Source organism: Micromys minutus (genome assembly GCF_963924665.1).
Source record: "Micromys minutus genome assembly, chromosome: 13".
NCBI lineage: Eukaryota > Metazoa > Chordata > Mammalia > Rodentia > Muridae > Micromys > Micromys minutus.
In genome coordinates this window covers 34,343,806-34,367,938 of record NC_137982.1, presented here as the reverse complement: position 1 = coordinate 34,367,938, position 24,133 = coordinate 34,343,806, and the positions used below count along the sequence as shown (strand labels likewise).

Sequence of the window (24,133 nt, the reverse complement as noted above, 5' to 3'; positions counted from 1 at the left end):
CTTCAGTCTCCAATTCTGGATCACAGTTATAACCTCAACCCCATTCACGTACCGCCTCGCTCCACCTGAATCAGAACCCCTGAGGCAGGAGCTTGGTGATTGGCCTTTCCTTGTCTGAGCACCTAAAAATGATGCTGGGCACACAGCAGATGTTTCTGTTGAAAGGTCTATTTGGCCCTAGGGCCTCCTTTAAGTCACAGCTTCATCTGTGTCTTGTTCCAAAAGCTTCCTTTTATATAATATACCTAAAAATATAAAAGTTTTCTTTTTAAGTAAAATTCAAGATCTTCATAGAACGACCCAAAGACAACAAGGTCATTCTAACTTCACGTGCTCCGGCTGCCAATTTTTTTTTTCTACAATTGTGCTCTCATCACTCAGTGGTTGATTCACGTCATCCTCTGTGAGCTTTAGTGGCACTCTCTGTGTCCTGGGTATCTCCTTTGCAAGCTGTTGGCCACCAGTGTCTCTGACTCATGACCCTGCTGCTCTGACACTGCCGAGCAGAGGCAGCTCTCTTCTTAGGGGCCAGTGCGTGAGGACCTCGGTTCTCTGACATTCAGGATCAGAATGATGCCCTTTAGCCCTGGCTTCTGCCACACTGGACTTCTGTGAGCTGTAAACTTGGCCTGCAGCTAGAAGTCACTTAGTCCTGACTCAGATAGCCCTCCATCTGCAGGTTCCCAGCACATTACTCCCAACACGTTTGCTGCTGGAAATTCCAAGTTGTCCACTTGAGCAATCTATCAGCCGTTTGGTTCTTCTTTCTAAATGTTTTGACAGGATATCTGAAAATGCATTTACAGTAGTGTACAGTCCTCAGTGAACTTCGAACTCGCATCCTAATGGAAAATGGGTTTGGGAAAATAAAGGCAACGAATGAATGACTCAATTTAGTAGCTTCTCCAGACCTGTCTGGGCAAAGCTTGTCTCCCTGAGGAACTTGGGTTCAGCTTATCTTCCCTGGGAGATGGGCAAGGACATGTCCATACATGCTCCCTACCTGGGAGTCCCATCTACTTCCTACTGACAGCAGTTGAAGGCTGTCAAGCATCTTTTTAGATCTATTTTCTTGATCCTGGTTTTATTTTAATTACCTATTTTTTTTTCACAGACTCATTTTGAGTCTAACTGTAATAATGTTTCTTCAGCACTGACAGGACTTCCTCCCTTACATGAGCTAGGGCAGTTCTCAGCCTTCCAGAACACACAGATTAAGAGTTTCCATGGATAGTTAGACTAACCATTCCTTGGCCTCCAGGCCTGTCCCTCCCACAAGGCTGGCACTAGTGCTTGCTGAATGAAGGAGTGCATGCATGTTCCAGCCCCAGTCCTGAGAACACCACCTTAGCTTAAGCAGACCAGTTGATCAAGGCAGGGATCCCCTCTCACTTCCTAGAATCTCAGAAGCAGAAAGAGGGAGGCTAGTTGGTCTGTGTTTAAAGAGGATGTAAATTAGCTTGTAAATTTCTAATCCATACCTCTTCTGCACCCAAATATATAATGAGGAAGGGGAGAACATAACACTTGACCTGCAAAAAGATTTAGTTATTTTGGCAGTACTTCATTAATCTCTTAATCACTGTTCAAGCAGAACTGATATCCTTGACATATATAATCAATCTTGATTCCTCTCACACTCGATTTTCATCCTTTTTTTTAAAACCCAACAACTGCACGCACTAAGGATTAGTGGCCTTTTTCCACATTATGGAGTTGTTAGGGACAACTAGTATGCGCACACAGCAACAACCAGAACAGCGATGCTTACGGTCGGTCTCTTCGTGGTCCACTGGAAGACCATTTTGTTGTTCATGAATCTGTGGAGACTGATGGTGCTGGAAGCCCCTGCCGGGATCCTGGCGCTTTCGAGACTAGGGCAGGAAGAAGCTCAGGTGGAGCCTGTAAAACAGCAAGATTCTACCTCTAATAAGTAGAGGGCTGGTTGGACAGTCACAGAGACATGAGATATTAGGATCCAATTATGATGTGACTTGATGGAAAAGTGGCTTGGATCCTTTGTTAGCTTGCCTTATTGAGAGGCAGCATGTCTGTTCAGGTAGATTAGCTATACCTACTTTAAAATACACATCAATTCACTTTCCTGAAGTTTTGTGCCAGGGAGCCATCATGGCTCTCAGAACTCAGCAGACTGGAACACACTAATCTAGTAGTATTTTTATGTCTTGGAAATGACTTTAGTGATCACTGGTGTGATTCTACCTTCCCAAATTCTACAACTCTTTCCCCTTAAATGTGTATTGATTTGTATCTTAGTCAGGGTTTTACTGCTGTGAACAGACACCATGACCAAGACAATGCTTATAGGACAATAATTAATTGGGGCTGGCTTACAAATTCAGAGATTCAGTCCATTATCATCAAGGTGGGAATATGGCATCATCCAGGCAGGCATGGTGAAGGAGGAGCTGAGAGTTCTACATCTTCATTTGAAGGCAGCTAGAAGACTGGCTTCCAGGCAACTGGGGTGAGGGTATTAAAGCCCATGCCCACGATGACACAGTTACTTCAACAAGGTCACACCCTGGACCAAGCACATACAAACCTTCACAATTGGGAAATGTAAAACATTATTTTTTCACCTCAAAGCCAGGTGAAATACAATTTCTCTGTCCTCTTACTCCTCCTGCCACTGAGACACTGCTTGTCACAACAAGCAACTTTCTTATTTCTGGTTTGGTTGGTTGTTTTTGTTTTTTGTGTTTTTTCTAAGTTTCAGTATGTACTTTATAGGCAGGAGGTGTGGAAGGACAAATCATAAGGAGTCTTAATAATAATTGTAGATGTACTTGAAAATATGTTACAAGGATTTTTCAACATCTGGTGCTTTGAAGGTTATGTTTCCTCCATAATATCTCAGGATCACTTTGCCCTCACTGCGTGTAATTAAAACAAACGTGAAAGTAAACGTTTTGCCATTAACAATGCTAAAGAAGAAAATAAGTCTTCTGCAGATGTTCAGAGCAGAACCTCACAGCCAGATGTGTAGGTCTACAGTAGGCTCATGCTTCCTGGGGCCTTCTCACTTGTCCTGGGAGTTTTGCATGGTTTATTTAGGAGACTGTCATTCACATCCTTCTGAGATTGATAGTGTACACAGTCCCAGTTCAGATTGGGCAAGGGAGGCTGTCAGAGATCAAGCCATCGATCCAGAGATGCACAGTCAGTCTGCCGTGGCTCCCTCCACCTGTGTCCAGATTTCTTACCTGGTGACTCAATGTTTTCATCTGAGATGCATAAATTGAGGCCGGGTCAGTAGAAACCAGTTGAATATGTACATCAGATAGGAGCTGAGCTACAGGACAATCACAGTAGAATAATTATCCTTTATTGAAAAATGAATGGGACTCTGAGCTAGCTAGAAAGCAATTAGCAGATTACAGCAGAAATTAAGACTAGCATTCTGTCCAGGCATAAAATGCTGAAAAGAAAGGTTGGAGGGAAGGTTAATGATTAAAATCCACATCACGTTGACTAGAGATGGATTTGATTTTGAATGGCTGTTACTAATAGCCACCCTGAGATGGCTTTTATTAGAGAAACAAATTTCCTGATCTAAAAGAAATCTCCCCTAAATCCATTCATTCTCCACCCACACCACCGGCACCCCCTTCTCTTCTGCTCCAGGATAAGGTCATCAAAGCATTTTCTGACCCCTAACAACTCCTCAAGTACATGGTTCTAGAAAGGTTAACAGTTTTTAAATAAGACATGGCTTTCACTGATACACTGGCAATGTTTTTGACAGAGTTGTAAGTGATTTGAGTTGTTATAAATCAGCTCTTGATCTGATCAGTTTTGGAGGAAACCAAAAGAAGTTCCCCCAAAAGGAGGCACTAACCCTTCAGTCCCATGTGTTAGGGGGCTCACCTGCACTGCTCCAAACCTCTCTATGGCTCTGCCTGTCCCTGCTGTGCCTTTGCTATCACTCTTGCTGACCTAAACCTAGTCATTTAAAGATAAGGTCCCCTCAGAATTTTAAAGAATGAATGGGAAGTAAAATGGAATATGTGAGCCTGACAAGGGAAGCCAGAGGAACTCGTGGATGTAACAGGTCTCCTGAGATAAGGCCATCTTGGAGCCCAGCTACCAGAAGCTTTACGCCGCTGACACGCCCAGTCAGCACTTACTGTACCACAAAACTAAGACAGCATTATTGTCTTTAGGATACCTGTGATGAAATGTGCACACGGTTAAGGAGTAAATGGATGCTCAGATGGCCGGCCGCCAGGCGTTCTCCAGCTGGCTCCTACCAGCTTTCTCACAGGAGACTGACCCAAAGCAGGGAGGCTCAAGGGAGCATCCTGTCACGTGTCATTTCTCTACTGCTGCCTCTGTGCTTCTTGCCCCTTTTGTATTTGGGTATCAGGCGTCCTATCGATGCCTCTGGTGGCATGCTTGCTTGGCTACTCTGTCAGCCGCCTTCACACTCCCAGTGGCTCTACAGTGAAAGCAGCCTGCAGAAGCGTTAAGCTCTTACGAGCACTGAATCCTCTCTCTAAGGGCTGCGGAGAGGTCTTTCTGTTTACATCATTACCTTGTGGTTCTCTGCAGGAACATGAGGCTAGAGATTTTCACCTCAGTGGCTCTTGAGTAAACCCTCATGTTCCAAATACTAAGGGAAAAAAAAGTAATAAATGATGGCCACACCCTGAACACCCAATATCCCTCCACACCCTGGACACTCAATGTCCCTATTGTATATCATTGCTCTTCGTTTAAGTATTATAAGAAGTCTGACTGTCAGGAAACCCTGGTCTTCCATGCCCAGGAGCCTCTAAGGTCATTCTGCCTTGCTAGGAAACTATTTTATGCAAATGAAGACTTTCTGGTAGACTTTATCCCTCAGCGACAAAATGACTGGCAGCTGTGACTTATCACGGCTTAGATACACACACTGGGATCATCACAGCCCTAGCTAATTATATATGAAAATTGCATACCGAGTCTTTCATTTATTCTGTTACAGATAAAGGAATTTTCATTATCCAGAGTGAGAGCCTAAAGACATGCATGCAGGCAGGTAAATCGGTACTGACCCTGGAGAACTGCACGCAGCCAAACAAGTACATGCTGTGGAAATGGGTTTCCAACAACCACCTCTTTAACGTGGGAGGCAGTGGCTGCCTAGGCCTGAACATATCTGATCTGGAACAACCACTGAGGCTCTATGAATGTGACTCCACCCTCGTTTCCTTGAGATGGCACTGTAACAGGAAGATGATCGTGGGCCCACTCCAATACCAGGTCCAGAGGAAGCATGACAACACGGTGGTGGCGAGGAAGCAACGCCATAAGTGGATTGCCTACATGTCCAGTGATGAAGACATTTGTGAGCATCTTCACAGAGGTAAATGTAGTCATCAATGTATAGAATATGTAGATGGTGTTTCATAAATAAAAATACACATATATGTTTATATATACGTATCTGTGTTAAAAGTATAATTATATATTTATCTATGGGTAAATATGTGTGTGCATATACACACATATACGTATGAAGTATAATCTTATTATATGGGAGTAATACACTGAGCCTGCCACGTTGAGATTTCTGGAAATTTTTAGAAGCTTCCTTGCTTATAGTAAAAGGATTATTGGAATCTTGGAATGGATGCACTAAAGAAATGACAGTCTCAGAATGTAAAGATACCAAAGGAAAATACTTAACTAGCTTTAGGAATCAATACAAAGACAACTAGCAAAAGAGAGAGAGGAGAGAAAACAGAAGTGAACACATTAAAAGGGAAGGTTTTCCCACTGACAGGCACCCACACTTGGCACTGCTTCTCTGTCTGTAGAAGTTCAGCCCCACCCTGGTGGCGTGTCTCTGGGACACTCAGATGCCTTCCAAGCCTGGCTGTCATCCATATGACAGTCATGCTACAAGGTACTGGAAGATAAATGAGACACCATTGTCAAGGGTTATTTGTTGCGCACCAAGCATGGATTGTGGGGAGGCATGATTTATAGGGGGGACTTTCATTTTCTACAGTTCTGTTACTTTTTGGCATTTTTTTAAATGGAAAAAGAATGGAAGATACAGAAATAAAGCCACACGGTAAAACGCTGACACCTGTGTTCTGTCCCTCCACAGATCTAGTCATTTGTACACTCATCCATCCATCTGGCATCACCCCCCTTTTTCTTTCGTGAGCACTGACTATGGATCAGACACGGTGTTAGGCACTTGTATGGAGGCCAAGACAGATGTGGTCCTTCTCCTCAGGGTTAGAAGTGCAGCAAGAAAGTCCTAAGGCAGGACTTTCTGCTGCTGATGTGAGTGAAGAATCAGGGCAAGACTAAGACATTTTTCTGGACTTGCATAACGCAATAACGCAAGAGCTTTATCCTCATGCTGACAACCGCACAATTCTCAGGAAGAATTGATGCTTGCTCTACATTAGCATTTTAGCCTCTTCCCCTACTGATAACACCAGTGCTACTGAGTGGAAAAACAGGGGGCTGAAAGAGATAAAAGGCTGGGTCCTAAAATATCTCTAATTCCTATAAAACTTGACAATGTGCTATGAACTCAGTCAGGCCCTTAGCAGTTGTGAGGTGGTGTAGAAATCTCTATAGCTGACCCTCTTGTCTAGTTGAAGACCAGATGACTTCATTGACTATGACTTATATACTTCCCCGAACCCCCAACCTTAGAAATCTCCAGCTGAATCCTGAATGGTTTTGATGGTCACTATGGCCAAGGACGGTGGGTTTTTGCAGTACTCTAAGCAAGCATTCAGCAGATCCGTTCTGCACAACCATCCTAATGAGAACAGAAACTAGAAACTGGTCAGGTGGGTTGAGGCGCTGAGAATGTCTTTGCTGGAGACCTGGAATGCCAAAGGAGTGTTGATTCCTACTTCTCTTTCATCTCCTAAAAGAACCTGAGGAGGCTAACTGCCTGCCTGCCCGAGACATAGGGGAGGTGCCTGAACACCTTGCGGTTGGGCAACTGGATTGACCAGTTCACCTTCCTCCTCATATCTCAACCAGTTTCTTCCACAAGTCCTTTGAAAGACCCAGGCTGGCAGCTTGATGGTACCTGATTTCCCAGAAGCCTTTTTGCTTTGCAGCCCCGCCCACCACCACCACCTCTTAAACTCTCGCCTGTGAATCTAAAATAGGTTTCTAAAACTCTCCTTCTGTTGATCAACAAATTTCATCCTTTGAATTCGGGGGACAAGCACTGCCTGAGAGTACTGGGTGCTTCGCTGGCCATGTCTGAGACCCTATCGACCCTAGAAGGACATTCCTGTTACCAAGGAAACCACAATATTTCTATGGATCTATCACTGGTTAGCCCCCTTCGCTCTCTCCATTCGGACAGTCACAGTGGACCCCGTGATAATGTTCTAGTTTCTTTTTAAGAATGGAGGTCTGCTTTCTTCACTTTCTCATTTGAAACCTGCCAGTGACTTCCCGCCACCCTCAGAATAAAGAAGTATGTAAAAGCAATCTGACAAACTGCTTCTCTGAGTCCTCTCCCTGGAGCCTTGATTATTCCTCAAGCACTCCTTTCTCCAGCTCTTTAGGCTTGGTGTTCCTTCTGCTGGGACAATTCCCTTCCCCAGACGAGCATCCTCACTTACCCAGTGTACTCACAGAGGTTTTACAACAACCATCTGAAGCTGGAGGTACTCCACTATCTTCTTGTCCCATTTTATCCCTTCCTGACATTTATTATTACTTGAAACACTATGTTTGTGTGTTTACTATCACTTAGTATTTCTCCACCAAACCAGTTTGTTTGCAAAAAAACATTATACAGTTTGCTACTGTATTTCCAGTGCAGGATATGTTAAGTGACCAATAAATACTCATCTTTTTATTTGAAATGATTTATTTATTTTTATGTTATGTATGAATGCCTTGCCAGCATGTATGTTCATTTACCAGATGCATCCCTGGTGCCCACAGAGGTCAGAAGAGAGCATTGTATCCCTTGGAACTAGAGTTATGATGGTTTTGAGTCACCTCACCGTGTGGGTGCTGGGAATCAAACCCGGTGCCCTGGGAAAGGAACACTTGCTATAAAACATTAAGCCATTTTGCCAGTCCCTCTAGATATGTATTGGCTGTTGTGAAAATTCCTTCCCTGGGAAGACATAAACATTTACCCACTACATTAGATCCCAATGACAAATCAGAGTTAATCCCAAAAAGCAATACTTTGTTAGACTTACTTACACAGCATGGATTGAGGGGGCGTGGGCCAAAAGCAGCCCTGCAAGGCTGCATAAATGAATCCCTCTTCCTTTGGCCTTCCCCAACCTATATACTCAAATGCCTCCATGAGTCTCTCAGACCAGTTATACAAATTTGTACACCAATGTTGTGTGGGGGTGCGGTGGGCGCATGGCTAGTGAGAGTGAGCGACCTTCCCCAGCCCTCCCTCTTATCAGGGAATGTCAACAGTCCACGGGCCCAAAGAGGACACTTGAGATGTGGTAAAGAAGACAGCTGTTTTGCTTACAGGACTGTGATCTACAATATCAGCCAAAGGGACTGACAGATGGCTATGAACTGGATGGAGTTCCAACAGTGAAGGATGATAGGAGGCTGGCAAATTCTTTAGGAGAAAAATTCCATTACATTTCCCTTTTAATTTCATTCACAAATTCCTATGCTACTGTAGCAAACAATGAGCAAGACAAAATTAGGGACAAACCACTTGCCACTCACTGCTCCTGAAGGCCCGGTGTGTCTGTGCAAGCTAGCTGGTTAGACCCTGAGGGCTCACGGAGCTTTTTTTTTTTTTTTTTTTTTTTTACTACATATCACCAAAACATTTCCTTTCTCTTTATCCTTTTATAAATACAACCGAGTCAACAACTGGTTGAGTTGTAATTAGATTTACATTTGCCACTATTTCTGTAAATAGACACCCTAACAAAAAAAAAATGCGTTTTTTTTTTTATATATATTTCTAGGCAACCAAAATTAAAGCTAGACTTGAGACTATTTCTTTTTTTTTAACAACTTTATTTTACAAAACAAAGATAAATGTACAGATTTTAAGCATTGTTTGCATAAAATTATACAATACATTTTTGTCAGTACTTTTTTTCAGATTTTAAAATAATTTTTACATAAAACTGTATGAATATATTTTTAGTCAGTACTTGATTTTTTTAAAGGTTTGATAGTATGCATTGAAAACTTAATAGTTACAATGAGCATAAAGTACATGTAAAACAAAATGTAACATGGAAATAGTCAAAGTTTTCTTGTTGTATAGAGATTTTTTTTGTTTTGTTTTGTTTTCTTTTCTTTATTTCTTGGACTTCATACAGACTGTGAGTTGTTTCTGGGGGAGTGCAAGCCTCTGGGGTTAGCATCCCACTATCAGTGACTGCATATTATGTCTGTTCTTTTGTGACTGGGTTATCTCACTCAGAATGATATTCTCTAGATGCAGCCATTTTCTTAAGAATTTGGTCAAGTCATTGTTTCTGGTGGCTGAGTAGTATTCCATTGTGTAAATGTACCACAATTTTTGTATCCATTCATCTTCTGAAGGACATCTGGGTTCTTTCCAGCTTCTGGCTATTATAAATAGAGCTGCTATGAACATTGTGGTGCATATATCTTTGTTGTGTACTAAGGTGTCTCTGGGCCCAGAAGTGGAATAGCTGGGTCTTCAGGTAGTATTATGTCCAATTTTCTGAGGCATTGCTAGACTGATTTCCAGAGTGGTTGTATTAGTTTGCAACCCCACCAACAGTGGAGAAGGGTTCCTCTTTCTCCGCAACCTCGCCAGCATCTGTTGTCATCTGAGTTTTGGATCTTGGCCAATCTGACTGGTGTGAGGTGGAATCTCAGGGTTGTTTTGATTTGCATTTCCCTGATGGCTAAGGATGTCGAGCACTTCCTCAGATGTTTCTCAGCCATTCGATATTCCTCAATTGAGAGCGTTTTGTTTAGCTCTGTACCCCATTTTTAATAGGGTTATTTGATTCTCTGGTGTCTAGCTTTGTGAGTTCTTTGTATACCTTAGATATTAGGCCTCTATCTGATGTGGAGTTGGTAAAGATCTTTTCCCATTCTGTTGGCTGCCGTTTTGTTTTCTTGACAATGTCCTTAGCCTTACAGAAACTTTGCAATCTCATTAATTCCCATTTGTTAATCTTTGACCTTAGAGCTTGAGCCATTGGTGTTTTGTTCAGAAAATTTTCTCCTGTGCCTATATGTTCTACTTTCTCATCTAATAGTTTCAGTGTATCTGGTTTAATGTGGAGATCTTTGATCCACTTACACTTGAGCTTTGTACAAGGAGCTCACGGAGCTTTTAACAAACCTGGGGAGGTTTTCAACCAGTAAAAGTGCGCACTAACTGATGACGCTTTCCCAAGAAGAAAATGGCAGCCTATTTGACTGTAATTCTTTTTCTCTCCTAGATGTATATACATTAAAAGGGAATGCCCACGGGATGCCTTGTATGTTTCCTTTCCAGTTCAAACATCAGTGGCACCATGAATGTATCCGGGAAGGGCATAAGGAGCGCCTGCTCTGGTGTGCCACCACAAGCCGATACGATGAAGATGAGAAATGGGGATTCTGCCCAGATCCTAGTAAGAATAAAATATAAGTCTCCATATGTCATGAATGAATCAAGGATGGTTGGAAACTTCTCTGTAGTGAAGGGGAAGCACTGGGGCTAATGGGTTGATGTCTGAATGAGTCTCCTGGTTCCACCAGTCTAGATTTTGATTTGAGGTTTGTTTTTGACTTGGAGAGACAATTCTAATTCATAATCCTTTCCCCCCTCTACATTCAAAAGATGCTAACTAGCGCCTCTTCATTACTCGTGGTGCATAAAGATGATTTAGACAGAACCAAATTATAATATTCTGTGAACTTGCCAGTGCTAGCTTCCCAGAAGGATGCTCCCAAACTACAAGAATACAGACAACAGCCATCCATCCTTTCAACCCACCACCTCCCATGAGCTGCCATGATGTCTCACATCCAGGCTCCTTGGCTCGCCCACTGTCAAGTCCAGACATCCGCTGCCCAGTGATGACCTTTCTGGAGCACCACGGTGACCCTCCTTACCCATCAGCACGAAGGCTTCTCTTGAATTCTGACTTTCGCAACTCTTCCGTGTAGTCTTAAAACGTTTTCTTGAATTCTTAACCTAATTTTCAAGGTCCAGTGACAGCTATAATGACTGACACACACACATATGCATATATACGTTATATATATATTATATATATATATTATACATACATATATATAATATACATATTATATATAACAGCAGTGCTTGGTTACTATTTTTCATTTAACTAAAAGATTTCCTATTGTTCCTGAGTTTTGGGGGGGTACTTATAGCTTCTGCTTTCTGAATTCTGTGTCTCTTACATTGGCTCCTGAGAATCAGAGAATATGACGCCTCCTCTTCTTCCACGCCTGCCTCCCTTCCATGCATACAATAAATTGCAGCAATTAATTTTTTTAAACGTAAATTAAAGAGCTAAGTCCCAATCGTGTGATTTATACGCTATCTGCAGAGTTATTTTCCAATGTAAGAGCCACAGGGTTCAGTAGATAGCAAATAGCGGCAGTTTTTAATTTAGACAAACCAAGATGGGTCCAGCTTCCTCCCAGCAGAGAATCTTTAGGAAGCTCCTCTGACAAAATGAAGGCCATAGCACTGCCTATTAGGGTCGTTGTGTACGTTCAACCCGACAGTGCATCAGAGACACAGAGAGTAGCAGGCTCGCAGTAAGCACTCGTGGGGACAGGTTCTGACTATCCAGCACCCATCTTGATTTGGCAGTGCTGGTTACCGACTGGTTACCGAACCTGGAGGCTTTACCAGGCGAAGGTAAACACTCTGAGACTGAGCTACATCCCAGTCCTTGCAGCATGAATTCCTTTACTCATGCATGTACGATCTAGCTCATCATGGTTGCTCCGACCACGAGGCGGGCCAGAGATAGTGGTGAACAGTAAGAGATTTAAAACTTTGGATGTTCCCCTCAAAGAAACTGGCATCAAAACTTAAGGCAGGATAGACAGTCTTGCTCTGTGCCAGAAAGTGCAGACAATATTGGAGGTGATACACTAGAATCGCCCTGTGGTCCGGGATGTGGAACCCAGGAGACTGAACAGTCCAGGATGTGGGATCCAGGCACCTGCTTTTTTGATAAATGCGAAGGTGAACCTGGTGCCAGTAATTCTTCACCAGGGAATCCCCAATATGCAAGTAATTTCAGTCTCGCTCTGTCTACACACCAAAATGGCATGAAGACATTTAACAGCTCTCAAATTAGTTTACTTCCTATGGCATTTCCATAAAACATAAACAAAGCAACTAGGGGCCGAAAGGGAACCTGGAGGCAGAACTGAGGCAGAAGCTAGGGAGCAACACAGAGAACTGGTTCGCTCCCTGTGGCTTGCTCAGTTTGCTTTTTTTTTGTACAACCTAGGAGCCCTGAACGCTCACACACATCCATCAGGAAAATGCTTCACAGACTTGTCTACAGGCTATACTAATGGAGGCATTTTTCTCAATTGTGGTTCCCTCTTCCCAGATGACCAAAGCTTGTGTCAAGTTGACAAACTGACCAGCACAAACAGTTTTCTTAAGTTCCTGAGAACAATTTTGTCACCCCACCCCCATCATTTGTAGCCAATTTCAGTTGCCCCCCTTGGAAGCTTGGTTTTCTTGAGCTTAGGGCTTTTTTATTCCCCCAAGCTATTTGTTCAGCAGGGGGTGGGGGTGGGGGTGGGGGTGGGGGTGGGGGTGGGGGGGGTGGGGCGATTCCTCAGCCCAGCAGCTTCCTGCTCCCTGACCTCCCCACAGCAGCAGAGAACCGCGTTGATACGCTGCACATTAGAGCTGTCTTTCTCCCGTCCTTATTGCTTTTGGTTTCTGGTAGCCAACATAACTCAAAATGACGGGTCAAGGAAGACAATCCGAGTTTGCTGAGAGCCCTTTCCAGGAGTCAAGAAGTAGACAGGACACGTGGAGAAACAAAACCAAGATCCACACTCCTGTGCCTCATCTAATTTTACAAGGCATATCTTTAAAATTTCTATGTGTAACTTCTAAAATGGTAGCTGCCATTAGTAAAAGTTGATTTGTTGCAGTAAATATTAAAAATGAATTACTTATCGCTTTATCGGCCCCTGAGGTCTCACTCCGAGGGCGCAGCTCTAGTGTAGAGTCGAGCGCATGGACTCTGCCACTCGGTCCAAGCCTCCTCCTCCACACAGTTCCCTTCCAAGTCGGTTCACTCCACCTGCCCTACTGCCCTACTGCCCTACTGCCTCCGTCCTGGGTGGAATTACCGCCCCAGTGTCTTCTTTCTCCCTCCACCCATCACAAACATCACTTCAAAGCCGGGTAACTTTTCAAACAGGTTTATATAATAGATTCTCAATTCACAAACCCTCTACACAATAAGATTCCATCCAATAGACAAAGATACAAACTGCCCTTCCATATGAGATAAAGACCTATAGAATCCCTTTAAATATTCCTGTCTACCTATATCTGATTACGGCCACCAGGATCCAGGACTACTTTCCCTGGATTTTTCCTCAATCCCTGTTCTTCTTCCGTTTTCCTACCTTTTCTCCGCCTACCTCTCCACTGTCCAATCATATATCACCCTAACATAAATCTACATTGATTGTAAATTAGCAAGATTTAAACTTTACACATGGACAAGCATACTAGCTCTAAGAATGGAGTTAAACTCCATCAAGAAATGAGCATAATAAACAGGGTTTAACTCTGAATTGTTTAGAGGCAAGTCTGGGCCATGCCAGCTCTGTCTGGGTTGTGTGCCACACACAGAGAGAGAATTACATTTAGAGATATTTTTAGAATTCTATCCTCTTGAATGATCCAATTCACTCTTGGACTTTACTCAGTTAATATAGTTTTGACCAGTAATTTGAATGATGGGACAGAATAGATTGGTACCAACAATAATCGCCACTCTCACCAGAGTCCCTAAAATAGATCAACAATGTGTTACATCTGTCTTCGTCAATAATATTAAAAAAAAAAAAAGCAAAGAAAACACATGCTTCAAAGAACCTATCAAGACACTGAGAAGAACAGTTAGGCTGTGGAGTTCTTGCCTTGAAAGGCTAACATTCCGAAGCCTATTCTAAGAATGCTCACCTCCAAAGATCTCCTTCAAATGGGAGAAAATATTCACAAGTCACTTGTCTTGTAGGACTATTGTAGCTATAATATAAAAAAGAATACTGATTTTATGCAATCCAAAGTTTCTCAGAGGTACCACCTCTAGTGAACTAGCCCCTTTGTCTTAGTTACTGTTCTGTTGCTATGAAGAGACACTATGAATGTGGAAACTTACAAAGAAAGCATTTAGTTGAGGGATTTCTTATGGCTACATAAGTTGTGTCTGGGACCATCATGGCAGGAAGCATGTGTGCAAGCAGCTAGGACACTAGAGCAGTCCCTCAGAGCTTACATCTTACGAGCACAAGTGGGCTTTTGAAACCTCAAATTCCATCCTCAGTGACACACCTTCCCCAAACAGGCCACACCTGCTAATCCTTCCTAAATAGTTCACCACCTAGGGTTGGATCCAAAGGAACTCTGAGTTCCCCAAACTACAAAAGGTTCTACAAAACTCCAGAGCTGAGCTCAACCTGAACAACAGGAGGATTTCCGGAGGTTAGCCAGCACTCCTCCTGGACTTGTAAAACCAGTTCCCATCTGTCAAAGGGTGACTTGATATTTCCCTTACTGCTGGGCAGAAGAGATGGGTAGTGCTATTGGCAATGCCTGTAGTTGTATGTCAAAGCCCATACAAGTTCCAGACCCTCAGGACCATTAGTACCTGTTATAGTCCATACTAGCCTCCTAGCTCCTTTCATTCCTCCTCTGCCCTCAATCCCTCCAGATAAGGGGCTCCCCTGCCCCCAGCTACTCATCAGCCTTAAAACCTGTCTATTCTCACTATTCACCCTCTACTCCCTGTCTCTGTTTATCTTTACCTTCTTTCACAGAGAGCTCTGGCCATGTGCAGTCTGCTTCTCTTTCTCTCTGCTCTCTCACATATCTATAATAAAAACTTTCCCCTTAACCATAACATGGAGCAGTCATGTCAGCAGTTTCTCTACTGTGATTCCTCATATGCTCCAGGAACAAAACATTCAAATATGGGAGCCATCCATATTCAATCCACTACAGCCCTCCCACTTGAACCATTAATCAAGAAAATGCACCCCCCAGACATGTTCACAGGCCAACTTTATGGAGACAATTTCTCAGTTAAGGTCCCCTCCTCCAACAGGACTCTAGTTATGTCAAACAAACAAACTGCTAAGTAGCATATCCTGTAACACATACTATAAGAAGTCAAAGAAAAATGACATGCTGATACATGCCACAACATGAATGACTCTTAAAAACATAATTCTAAGAGAACAAAGCCTGGAACATCTTATATAATTTCAGGTACATGAAATGTATAGAAGCAAACCTATAGATACAGAAACTACATTAATGGCTGCCATTATAATACAAGAAAGAGAAATGGGTTGGAGGCAGGTAGGAATAAGGACCGAAAGGGAAAAGGGGAGGCAGCCCTCAAGAGTACTGTGCTTCTTCTTTTTATGATTTCACCATTCTAAAACAATTATGATTTTTCCACATTCCCCTGACTAATCTAAAGATTGAATTATGGAATTTCAATGGATGAATTACATTGTATATGACTTACATTGCAGTAAAAACTTTAGGAGATGAAGAATTACAGGCAGTGTTGCATAAAAGTATATAACTATTGGAAACAGGGAGATGGCAATATCTGGGACAGGGAGAACAATTAGGGAGACATGTTTTTGTCTCTTTTTTAAAGACAAGATACTCAGCCATTTTGGAATGTATCTGGAAATGGGGTAATCAAGGCACTAAAGATGCAGGAAAGTGATATCACTTGATGGTTTCTATGTGGTTCACTGTTTTAGACATAAGGGAAATTCTCAATATGAGGATTAACCTGTTTGCACAGAGAGAAATTATCAGTAGAAAAGGTCCAAGGAAGATCATAGAGTTTGTGGTGGGAGAAAACAAGAAGAAACTGATCTGATGGCTGAGACCTTGTATGTCTACAGTATTTCCTGACTGATACATGTATTTATAAATGAGTTCCCTATTAAAGACAACAAAAACAAGGTTGTCATCAAACAATATTTAAGGGAGGGGAATGGAGAGGAGGAAGAGAAAGGAATTTTTTTTTTAGGAACCACTTTGCTGAGGTGCCTAGAATATCATCATTGAGATGGAACCCTTCACCACTGAAATGGAATTCTTCATCATTGAGATTGAATTCTTCATCATTGAGATGGAATTCTTCATCATTGAGATGGAATTCTTCATCATTGAAATGGAATTATTCATCATTGAGATGGAACCCTTCACCACTGAGATGGAACCCTTCACCACTGAGATGGAACCCTTCACCACTGAGATGGATTCCTTCATCACTGAGATGGAACTCTTCATCATTGAGATGGAACCCTTCATCACTGAGATGGAACCCTTCACCACTGAGATGGAACCCTTCACCACTGAGATAGAACCCTTCACCACTGAGATGGATTCCTTCATCACTGAGATGGAACCCTTCATCACTGAGATGGAACCCTTCATCACTGAGATGGAATTCTTCATCATTGAGATGGATTCCTTAGTCATTTAGATGGATTTCTTTTATTAACATGGAATCCTTTGTTGTTGCCTTTAGGTAAAATGGCCTGAGATGGCCAATACTGTGAATGTAAACCTTAGATTGGCCATGTTTATCTGGAATGACCACTGAGACCCTGTAACAAATTTTGTAGCAGAATTTATTTTTTAAAAAAGCAAGCTGATTCCCTGCTCTCAGTTTCAGACGTTCTGGATCAGGTCTGGTATGGGATTCAAGGACACATGTTTAAAATCTGATCCTGTTTGTAAAGCAGATGTTTCAAACACCAGGAAACACTGTCTTTGAGGAAAAGCTTCAAAGCCCTTCCTAAGGCAGGTGTGTCTGAGTGACCTGTGGTTGTTTGAGGCAACCAGCAGGGGTTAATCCTGGGGACAGGGCACCTGGGGCTTACCCCTGACTACAGACCACAGCCACACCCGTGATAAAAAAAAAAAAGCTGTCACCTAGGATCTGCTTTTGTTAAGAGCTAGTCCTGCCCCTTCAATATGATCTTCCTTCAGGACTTCCTCAAATTCTCCATACTAAATAGTTGTCATGAGGAACTTTCGAGTGATACAAATGGATTCTGTATACATAGTCAGGGTATGTTAGATTTGAGTTGGGTTTATACTATTTGTGATGATGTCTGAGGTTAAATAATAGAGAAACCTCAGTCAGATGTTTGCAGTAGACACTCATATTCTCCCATGAAGCCAGCTCATTTACCATTCACACTTGTTTAACTCAGATGTTAGGATTTATAGTTCCCTGCAGCCCCAGTGCTGATCTCCAAAGGCTGCCTCTCTCCCTGGGCTGTGTTACTCTCCTCATCTCATTTGAAAACTGTCAATCAATTTTCAGGAGAACATGACCCATCTAAAGTCTAAGTAGTCTAAGGCCTACCATTTCACCTAAAGCCAATAATGGATTCCATCTCAATGAGAGCATTTTAACCACCCCCAGAAAAGTGGTTTCTAAATTTTCTCTTTTTCCCCCACTTCCCTTAAATGCTGTTGGTGACAATCTTTTTTCTATTGTCTTTAATATTGAACCCATTTATAAATACATGTGTGAGCCAGGAAATACTGTAGACATCTTTAGTTGTAAATTATTTATTAACTTCCAATTAACTAATTTGGTTCTTGAAAATGTATGCAGTAACCAGACATAAAGTCAAACTTCCACATTTCTCAAGGGAGTTAACTAAGTTATTCTAGGTTAAAAAGAGAGACAGAGAGACAGAGAGAGAGAGAGAGAGAGAGAGAGAGAGAGAGAGAGAGAGAGAGCACAAAATTGCCATTGTCAAGTCAGTTTGACATATATCAATTAGTATTAACCAGGCTTCTTCAGCATAGGGGTCTAGGAGTCTTCAATGTGGTAGTATACATGATGTATTCACAGAGGACACCCTGTAGGCATCATGTACCAAACTGTCATGGGAGGTGTCCTGATGTCACTCTTTAAGGACTACACTTGGGGAAAGAACAGTCTAGACGGTAGCATGTTACCTGTTCATCAGTTATGCTTTTGCCAAAACACAATTCACATTTCCTACACTTTCTAATTGTGTGGCTGGGTTTAAGTTCGAGATTAGGTGATTAGAGAATCACCTTGGGGGTTGGTTTAGAACTTTAGCAAAAGCACACAACTAGGTTTTTGTTTTCTGTCATTTCAATAAACTCCAGATTTCAGATCTATGCTTCATACACTATTAAAATTACTTTTAAGCAAACTATGAAATCTTGACCAGATTACAAGTGGATTTTGTTTCTAATGTCTGAAAAAAAACTTCTTAACATCAGTATCATTATCCCTACGCTGGGTGAAATCCTGTTCATGTTTGACACATATAGCTACTACATCATGTTCACCCCATCATGGCAGTTTGGTATTAGAAGAGAAAGGTTTGGGGGAACAACATTAAAGTCTATCCTGAGAAAATATTCAATTCCCATTTTTAACATGGAATTCTAAGTGCTTGCTTATTAAAGAATCAAAATATTATTTTTAAAATATACATTTCCATCTATTTCTCTTAAAATTAACTTCTCTTATTCTCTTGAAAGTATCGGAGATTCTCTACTGGTCATTTCTTGAGTTTTCTTAGGTAAGTTTAGGATGCCTTTAACCACAAGATATTAATGGAACAGCCATGTGTTTTTCACATAAAGACCTAGTCAAGGCATTGAAGTTTTGGAGCTTGCAAGCTGGAATCATTTTATTTAAACTTATCGTAGATATCACTGCAGAGAGAATACTTTCATGAGTGTTTTAATGAACTTTGTTTTCAGCCTCTACAAAGATATTCTGTGATGCTACGTGGCAAAGGGACTTCAATTCACACATTTGCTACCAATTCAACCTGCTTTCATCTCTCTCTTGGAATGAGGCACATTCTTCATGCCAGATGCAAGGAGGTGCTTTGTTAAGCATTTCAGATGAAAGTGAAGAAACTTTCATAAGGAGTAAGTACAGAAATCATGCACACTGGTAATAATACAATAAGATGGCAATTGTGGACTATTTTGTCTGTGGATGCAAAAAACATATATTCTTAAAAATGTTTTTCTTTAATTCTAAATTCTAAAGCCTTAATTTTGAGTGTGGTGGACGTGTGTGTGTGTGTGTGTGTGTGTGTGTGTGTGTACGAATGCAGATGTCAGAGGACAATTTTTAGGAGTCAATTCTCTCCTTTAAGCATATGGGATCTGGGGAATTAAACTCAAGTTGTTGTGTTTGGTGGCAAGTGCTCTTAGCCATCCTGCTATCCCTCTAACCCCTAATGATTTTTATATGAACACTGTGCTGTTCTCTTTCACACCTACTTATGCCTCAGTTTTCCCCTTGGAGAAGAGAATTTGAAGCTATAGCACGTGACCCAGGTGAGCTACAACTCTTGCAGATGAATTCAAGGAGCTCTTCAACTTAAATACCAATTCTTGTCACCTGCAGGATTTAGACATTCAATTCCATTGGTAAATAATTAAATAGTCTACATGTTAGTAGCTTATCAAGTATGGTGTCCAGGCCCATCACAGACCTTTTGGTAAATACCAAAACTTTAATATTAGTAGAAAGACTAAAAAAAAAAAAAATCTGCACATATAAGACAATAGTAATTCAAAGGGCCAGCACTAACAGGGATTGTAAACAGCTTTATTTTGTTTCCACGTCAGGCTAACGTGGTTCCTTTCCCTTAAGGACCTCCATTCAAGCAAAACTGCATTTTGACAAAGAAAATAATTTTATAACGACACACTATGATAGTGTTGGAGATTTATTAAAAGACACATAGATATTGAGATAGAGGGTTAAACAAAGTTTGAACATAACCATTTCTAGCTTGTTTTAGCCTGTAATGTGCTGTCTGGGGCAACAGTTTTCCTGTAGTGTCTCAGACTTCTCTCCTTAAAGCAACAGCATGACTTGACATCGGCAAATCAGACCTCATGGAAGCATCCTTCTAGATAAGCTATACATTGTTTTATTTGATCTGAGAATGGGATGTAGACAATGCTAGGTAATTTTTATCTTTATTTTTAATAACATTTGTTTTAATAAGCATCAATTATGTCTTTGGCCAGAAAACAGAAACAAAGAAACCAAGAGAAAAACAAGCTGTGTTTATCAAGGCAGATCAGCCAAGTAACAGCCAATGAAATACACCAATGTTTTAGTTGGGTCCCAGACAATCCCCATGTAGTCAATGGTGAGAAAGTACAGAAGCACAGGTATACTCCATCCTCCACATCAGCCTGACGGGCTTCCTTTCTGTTAGGAACCTTCATTCAGACAAAGCCAGAGTTTGTTGCTCAAATGAAAAAAAGAAAAAAAAAAAAAAAAAAAAAAAAAAAAAAGAATATATGGGTGGCCCAATATGAAGCAGAATTAGAAATTTATTAAATGACATTTTTAACATAATCTTAAACACAAGGGTTAATCAAGAAGCACCCTGAAAAAAAAAAAAGGCAGACCCAGACATTGGTACCAGCTTCTCAAGAAAGGGTATATCTAGTTATCTTTGCGATGGATATTTGTAGAATTTTGCTAGACTCAAATTACATCTATAAAGATTGCTCTGAAATCATTCTTTCCTTCATTTCAAAACATTTCTCATAGATATAGTTTACAACAATGTTAAAAGTTCAAGAATTTTCTTCTGGGGCTGGAGAGATGGCTCAGCGTTTAAGAACACTGGCTGTTCTTTCAGAGGACCTGGGTTCAGTTCCCAGCACCCACATGGCAACTCATGACTGTCTGTAACTCCTATTCTATGAAATCCAACACCCTCATACAGACACACATGCAGACAAAACACTAGTATACAAAAAACAATTCTTCCTTTAAAAAGGAAATTGATATCTATTTAAAAAAATAATTTTCTTCTGAGCAAAGTTACAAGGTGATTTATAAAGGGTGCTGTTTGGATTTAGAAGGGGAGGGGAATGAGGGAAGTTAAAACTTTAGGCTAAAGTACATACAACCTGTTTTTGTCTTTGACAAGCTAGCTTGGGAAAAACAAATTATTTTGTCTCCATATAAAATTTTGGTCCTTCAGGTGCCTGAGGTCCCCTGTCTCTGCCAGTAGGATGGATAAACCAGGTCTGAGATAAAAGGCTTTTCTCCCCATGCTTTTCCTCCCATTGGCCAATTTTTCTCTTTGTTCCCCCCCTCCAACAGAGTTGTCAAATGAAACATGTGTTTCCTCCATTATCCTCTTCCTTTTTTTTTTTTTTTTTTTTTTTTTTTTTTTTTTTTTTTAGCTCAAATTCATCTGTATACCTTTTAAAAAGTTATTTGAGAGCCTGGTAAGGTAGTTCAGTGGATAGAGGCGCTTTGCGCACAGGCCTGATGACCCCGGTTCAATCCTTAGACTCCATGATTTGGCAGGAAAAACTTAAATCGTAAGAGTTGTCCTTGCCCCTACATACTCACCACAGCATACATGCACCTCCAAATGCATATTAATAATTCTTTAATAATAATTAATAATAGAAACATTAAGAACTATCAAATTCATTAATTTGATTGAGTTTTAGACACAATTTTTTTTCTCAAATTTTACTTCATCTGTAGTTATTTTAGCATTTAAAATTCAATCATCTAGAATGCTCTGGCTGCTGAGAGTAACCTGGGGAGAAGAGGGCTAATTTCCTTGTACACTTCCAGACAATAGCTAGTCATCATTGAGGGAGGTCAGAGCAGGAACTCACGAACAGAACTGAAGCACAGGCTATGGAGGAGTGCTGCCTCCTGGCTTTGTTTAGCCTGTTTTCATGTACTGCTGAAGACCATCTGCCCAGGGCTGCCACCACCCAGTGTGGGCCGGATCCTTCCACATCGACGAAGAATCAAGACAATGCTCTACTTGCCTAGTGGACAGTCTGATGGAAGCATTTTCTCAGTTGAGACTTTCCTCTTTCCAGATGACTCTAGGTTGTGTTGGGTTGATGACCACAACAAACAAAACATAGCCAGTAGTATCTGTAGAGATCGGTACAGTAAAACACACAAGGCATCTGTGCAGCACGAGGCACTATCCGGTACACAGACAGAAGGAAGAGAGAAAGTCCTGCCACCACTGCTGCTTGCAGGGTTACTCGAGAAGTGATTTAGCCTCTTGACATCTCAGCTTTTCCCCTCTAGGAAGTGGAAATAATGAAAGAAGCTACTGGGTGGTGCACAGTGTATCTTATAATGCAGGGGAAGCCTTAGGAAAGTTTCTGGCATGCATAACAAACAGTGTGGACTGACCACTTAACAGCTGTGTACAGATTTTAGAAGCTGCTCATTTAATTTACCTGTATGTGTTCCTGTCTATGAAGGTGGATATATAGTTCCATATTGTGGTGAGTGTGTGTGTGTGTGTGTGTGTGTGTGTGTGTGTGTGTGTGTAAGAGACAGAAACAGAGAGACATATGTATGTGAGTGTGCATATGGCCCTGCACACAGCTGAAGGGCAGAGCAAGATGGCAGGTGCCTTCTGTTTTACTCTTTGCCTTATTCTCCTGTGACAGTCTTGAACTGAACCAGCCTTTCACAGGTTCATCTAGGCTAGCTGGCCAGTGAGCTCCTGGAGTCTTCCTATCTTTGCCCCAAAATGTTGAGGTCACAGGCGTACTAATCATGTCCAGCTCTTGATGTGAATGTGCCTAGAATGTAACTTGAGGACCTCATTCTTGCAGAATGGGTGCTCTTTAGTCCCTGAGCCATCTTTCCTGGCCTACATCTTGTTTTAATTATTGGTGAGGTATGTGACTTGTACTAACATATCAATCTGCCTTTGATATTTGTTTATCGCTGTTGCCAACCATTTCCATACATAGAGATGCGCTTCGTCCCAAATACTTTATCTGCATTTGTAAACTGAGATTTACTGGAGGGAAGAGAGGCAGACTTCCATTTTTACAAAGCCAGAGACAATTTTCAGAAGGACTGAGATAAAGGCATGCACGGCACATGCTCAGTTTTTCTCCACAGCTCTGCACAAGTGGGGAATTATTGTCAAAACTAATTTGAATGAATCTTATTGAGAGTAAAATGACAATTTCCCAAAGCATTACTAATGTGTGATGAGTCTTGTGCAAACTCTTACTCGCCATTTATGAATTACAGTTGTTATCTATCTTAACTGCCTTGGTTTCTCAAGGGAGAATTTGTACCTATTCATTGAGCTTGAATAGAAATGAAAAAAAAAAAAGATATGCCAATGACTTTTATTTAAACGTTTCAACTCTATAATTGGGCTTTTGGGATGGTTTGGGAAAATAAAAGTCTATTCATAAAGACAGAAACCATCCTCACCAAAGTATTTTTAGTGTTGAGACAAGTCTAATATCTCTTGCTAATCACCAAATGGTGAGTTAAAGAATTATCTAGGCTGTCACAAAGGACAAGAAACATACAAAAGAATTGTCTTAAGTTTGTTTGTATTCATGTGTTAAGGGTAAACTTGGCTATAAAGGTAAATAGATTAGGGGAGAGGAGGTGCTCATCTGCTTGCTTGTATTTTGTCTGGTTGGGTGATTTTTTTGTTTTTGTTTCTGTGTGTGTAGTTTCAAACACTAATTACAAATTGCATGATCCTTTTATGTGTTTTAGTGAAGTGCAGCTGCATGCATGGTTTTGAGCATCTGGAGTAATTCTAAGAATTATTAATATTTGAATTACATTATTTACAATGTTATTTCTCCATGACCTGTCTTCCAATCCACCCCAACCTTATGGGAAGGTTACTGATTTAAGCCAACCATCAGGAAGAGACTGAATATAATGCCACAAAAAACTTGGATATAGAGTTTATATACAATATGTTTTATTTAGTGTTAAAGCATCTTTTATCTTTTTTGTGTGTGTGTGTGTGTGTGTGTGTGTGTGTGTCGGGCCTCCTCAGACTTTCACTGTTGTATCTGTTG

The 24,133-nt window shown here is 41.3% G+C and overlaps 1 protein-coding gene across 1 annotated transcript in view; it reads left to right on the top strand.

The window, feature by feature from the left end:
- PLA2R1 (phospholipase A2 receptor 1) overlaps positions 1-24,133 on the top strand; it is a gene marked incomplete at its 3' end in the record, with an annotated part of 131,746 nt that overhangs the window by 10,509 nt on the left and 97,104 nt on the right. The window contains exons 2-4 of the mRNA XM_080928054.1: positions 4,991-5,371; positions 10,428-10,601; positions 19,010-19,183. Of these exons, the coding sequence (XP_080784180.1) occupies positions 4,991-5,371; positions 10,428-10,601; positions 19,010-19,183 (729 nt within the window). The remainder of the gene's footprint in view (positions 1-4,990; positions 5,372-10,427; positions 10,602-19,009; positions 19,184-24,133) is intronic.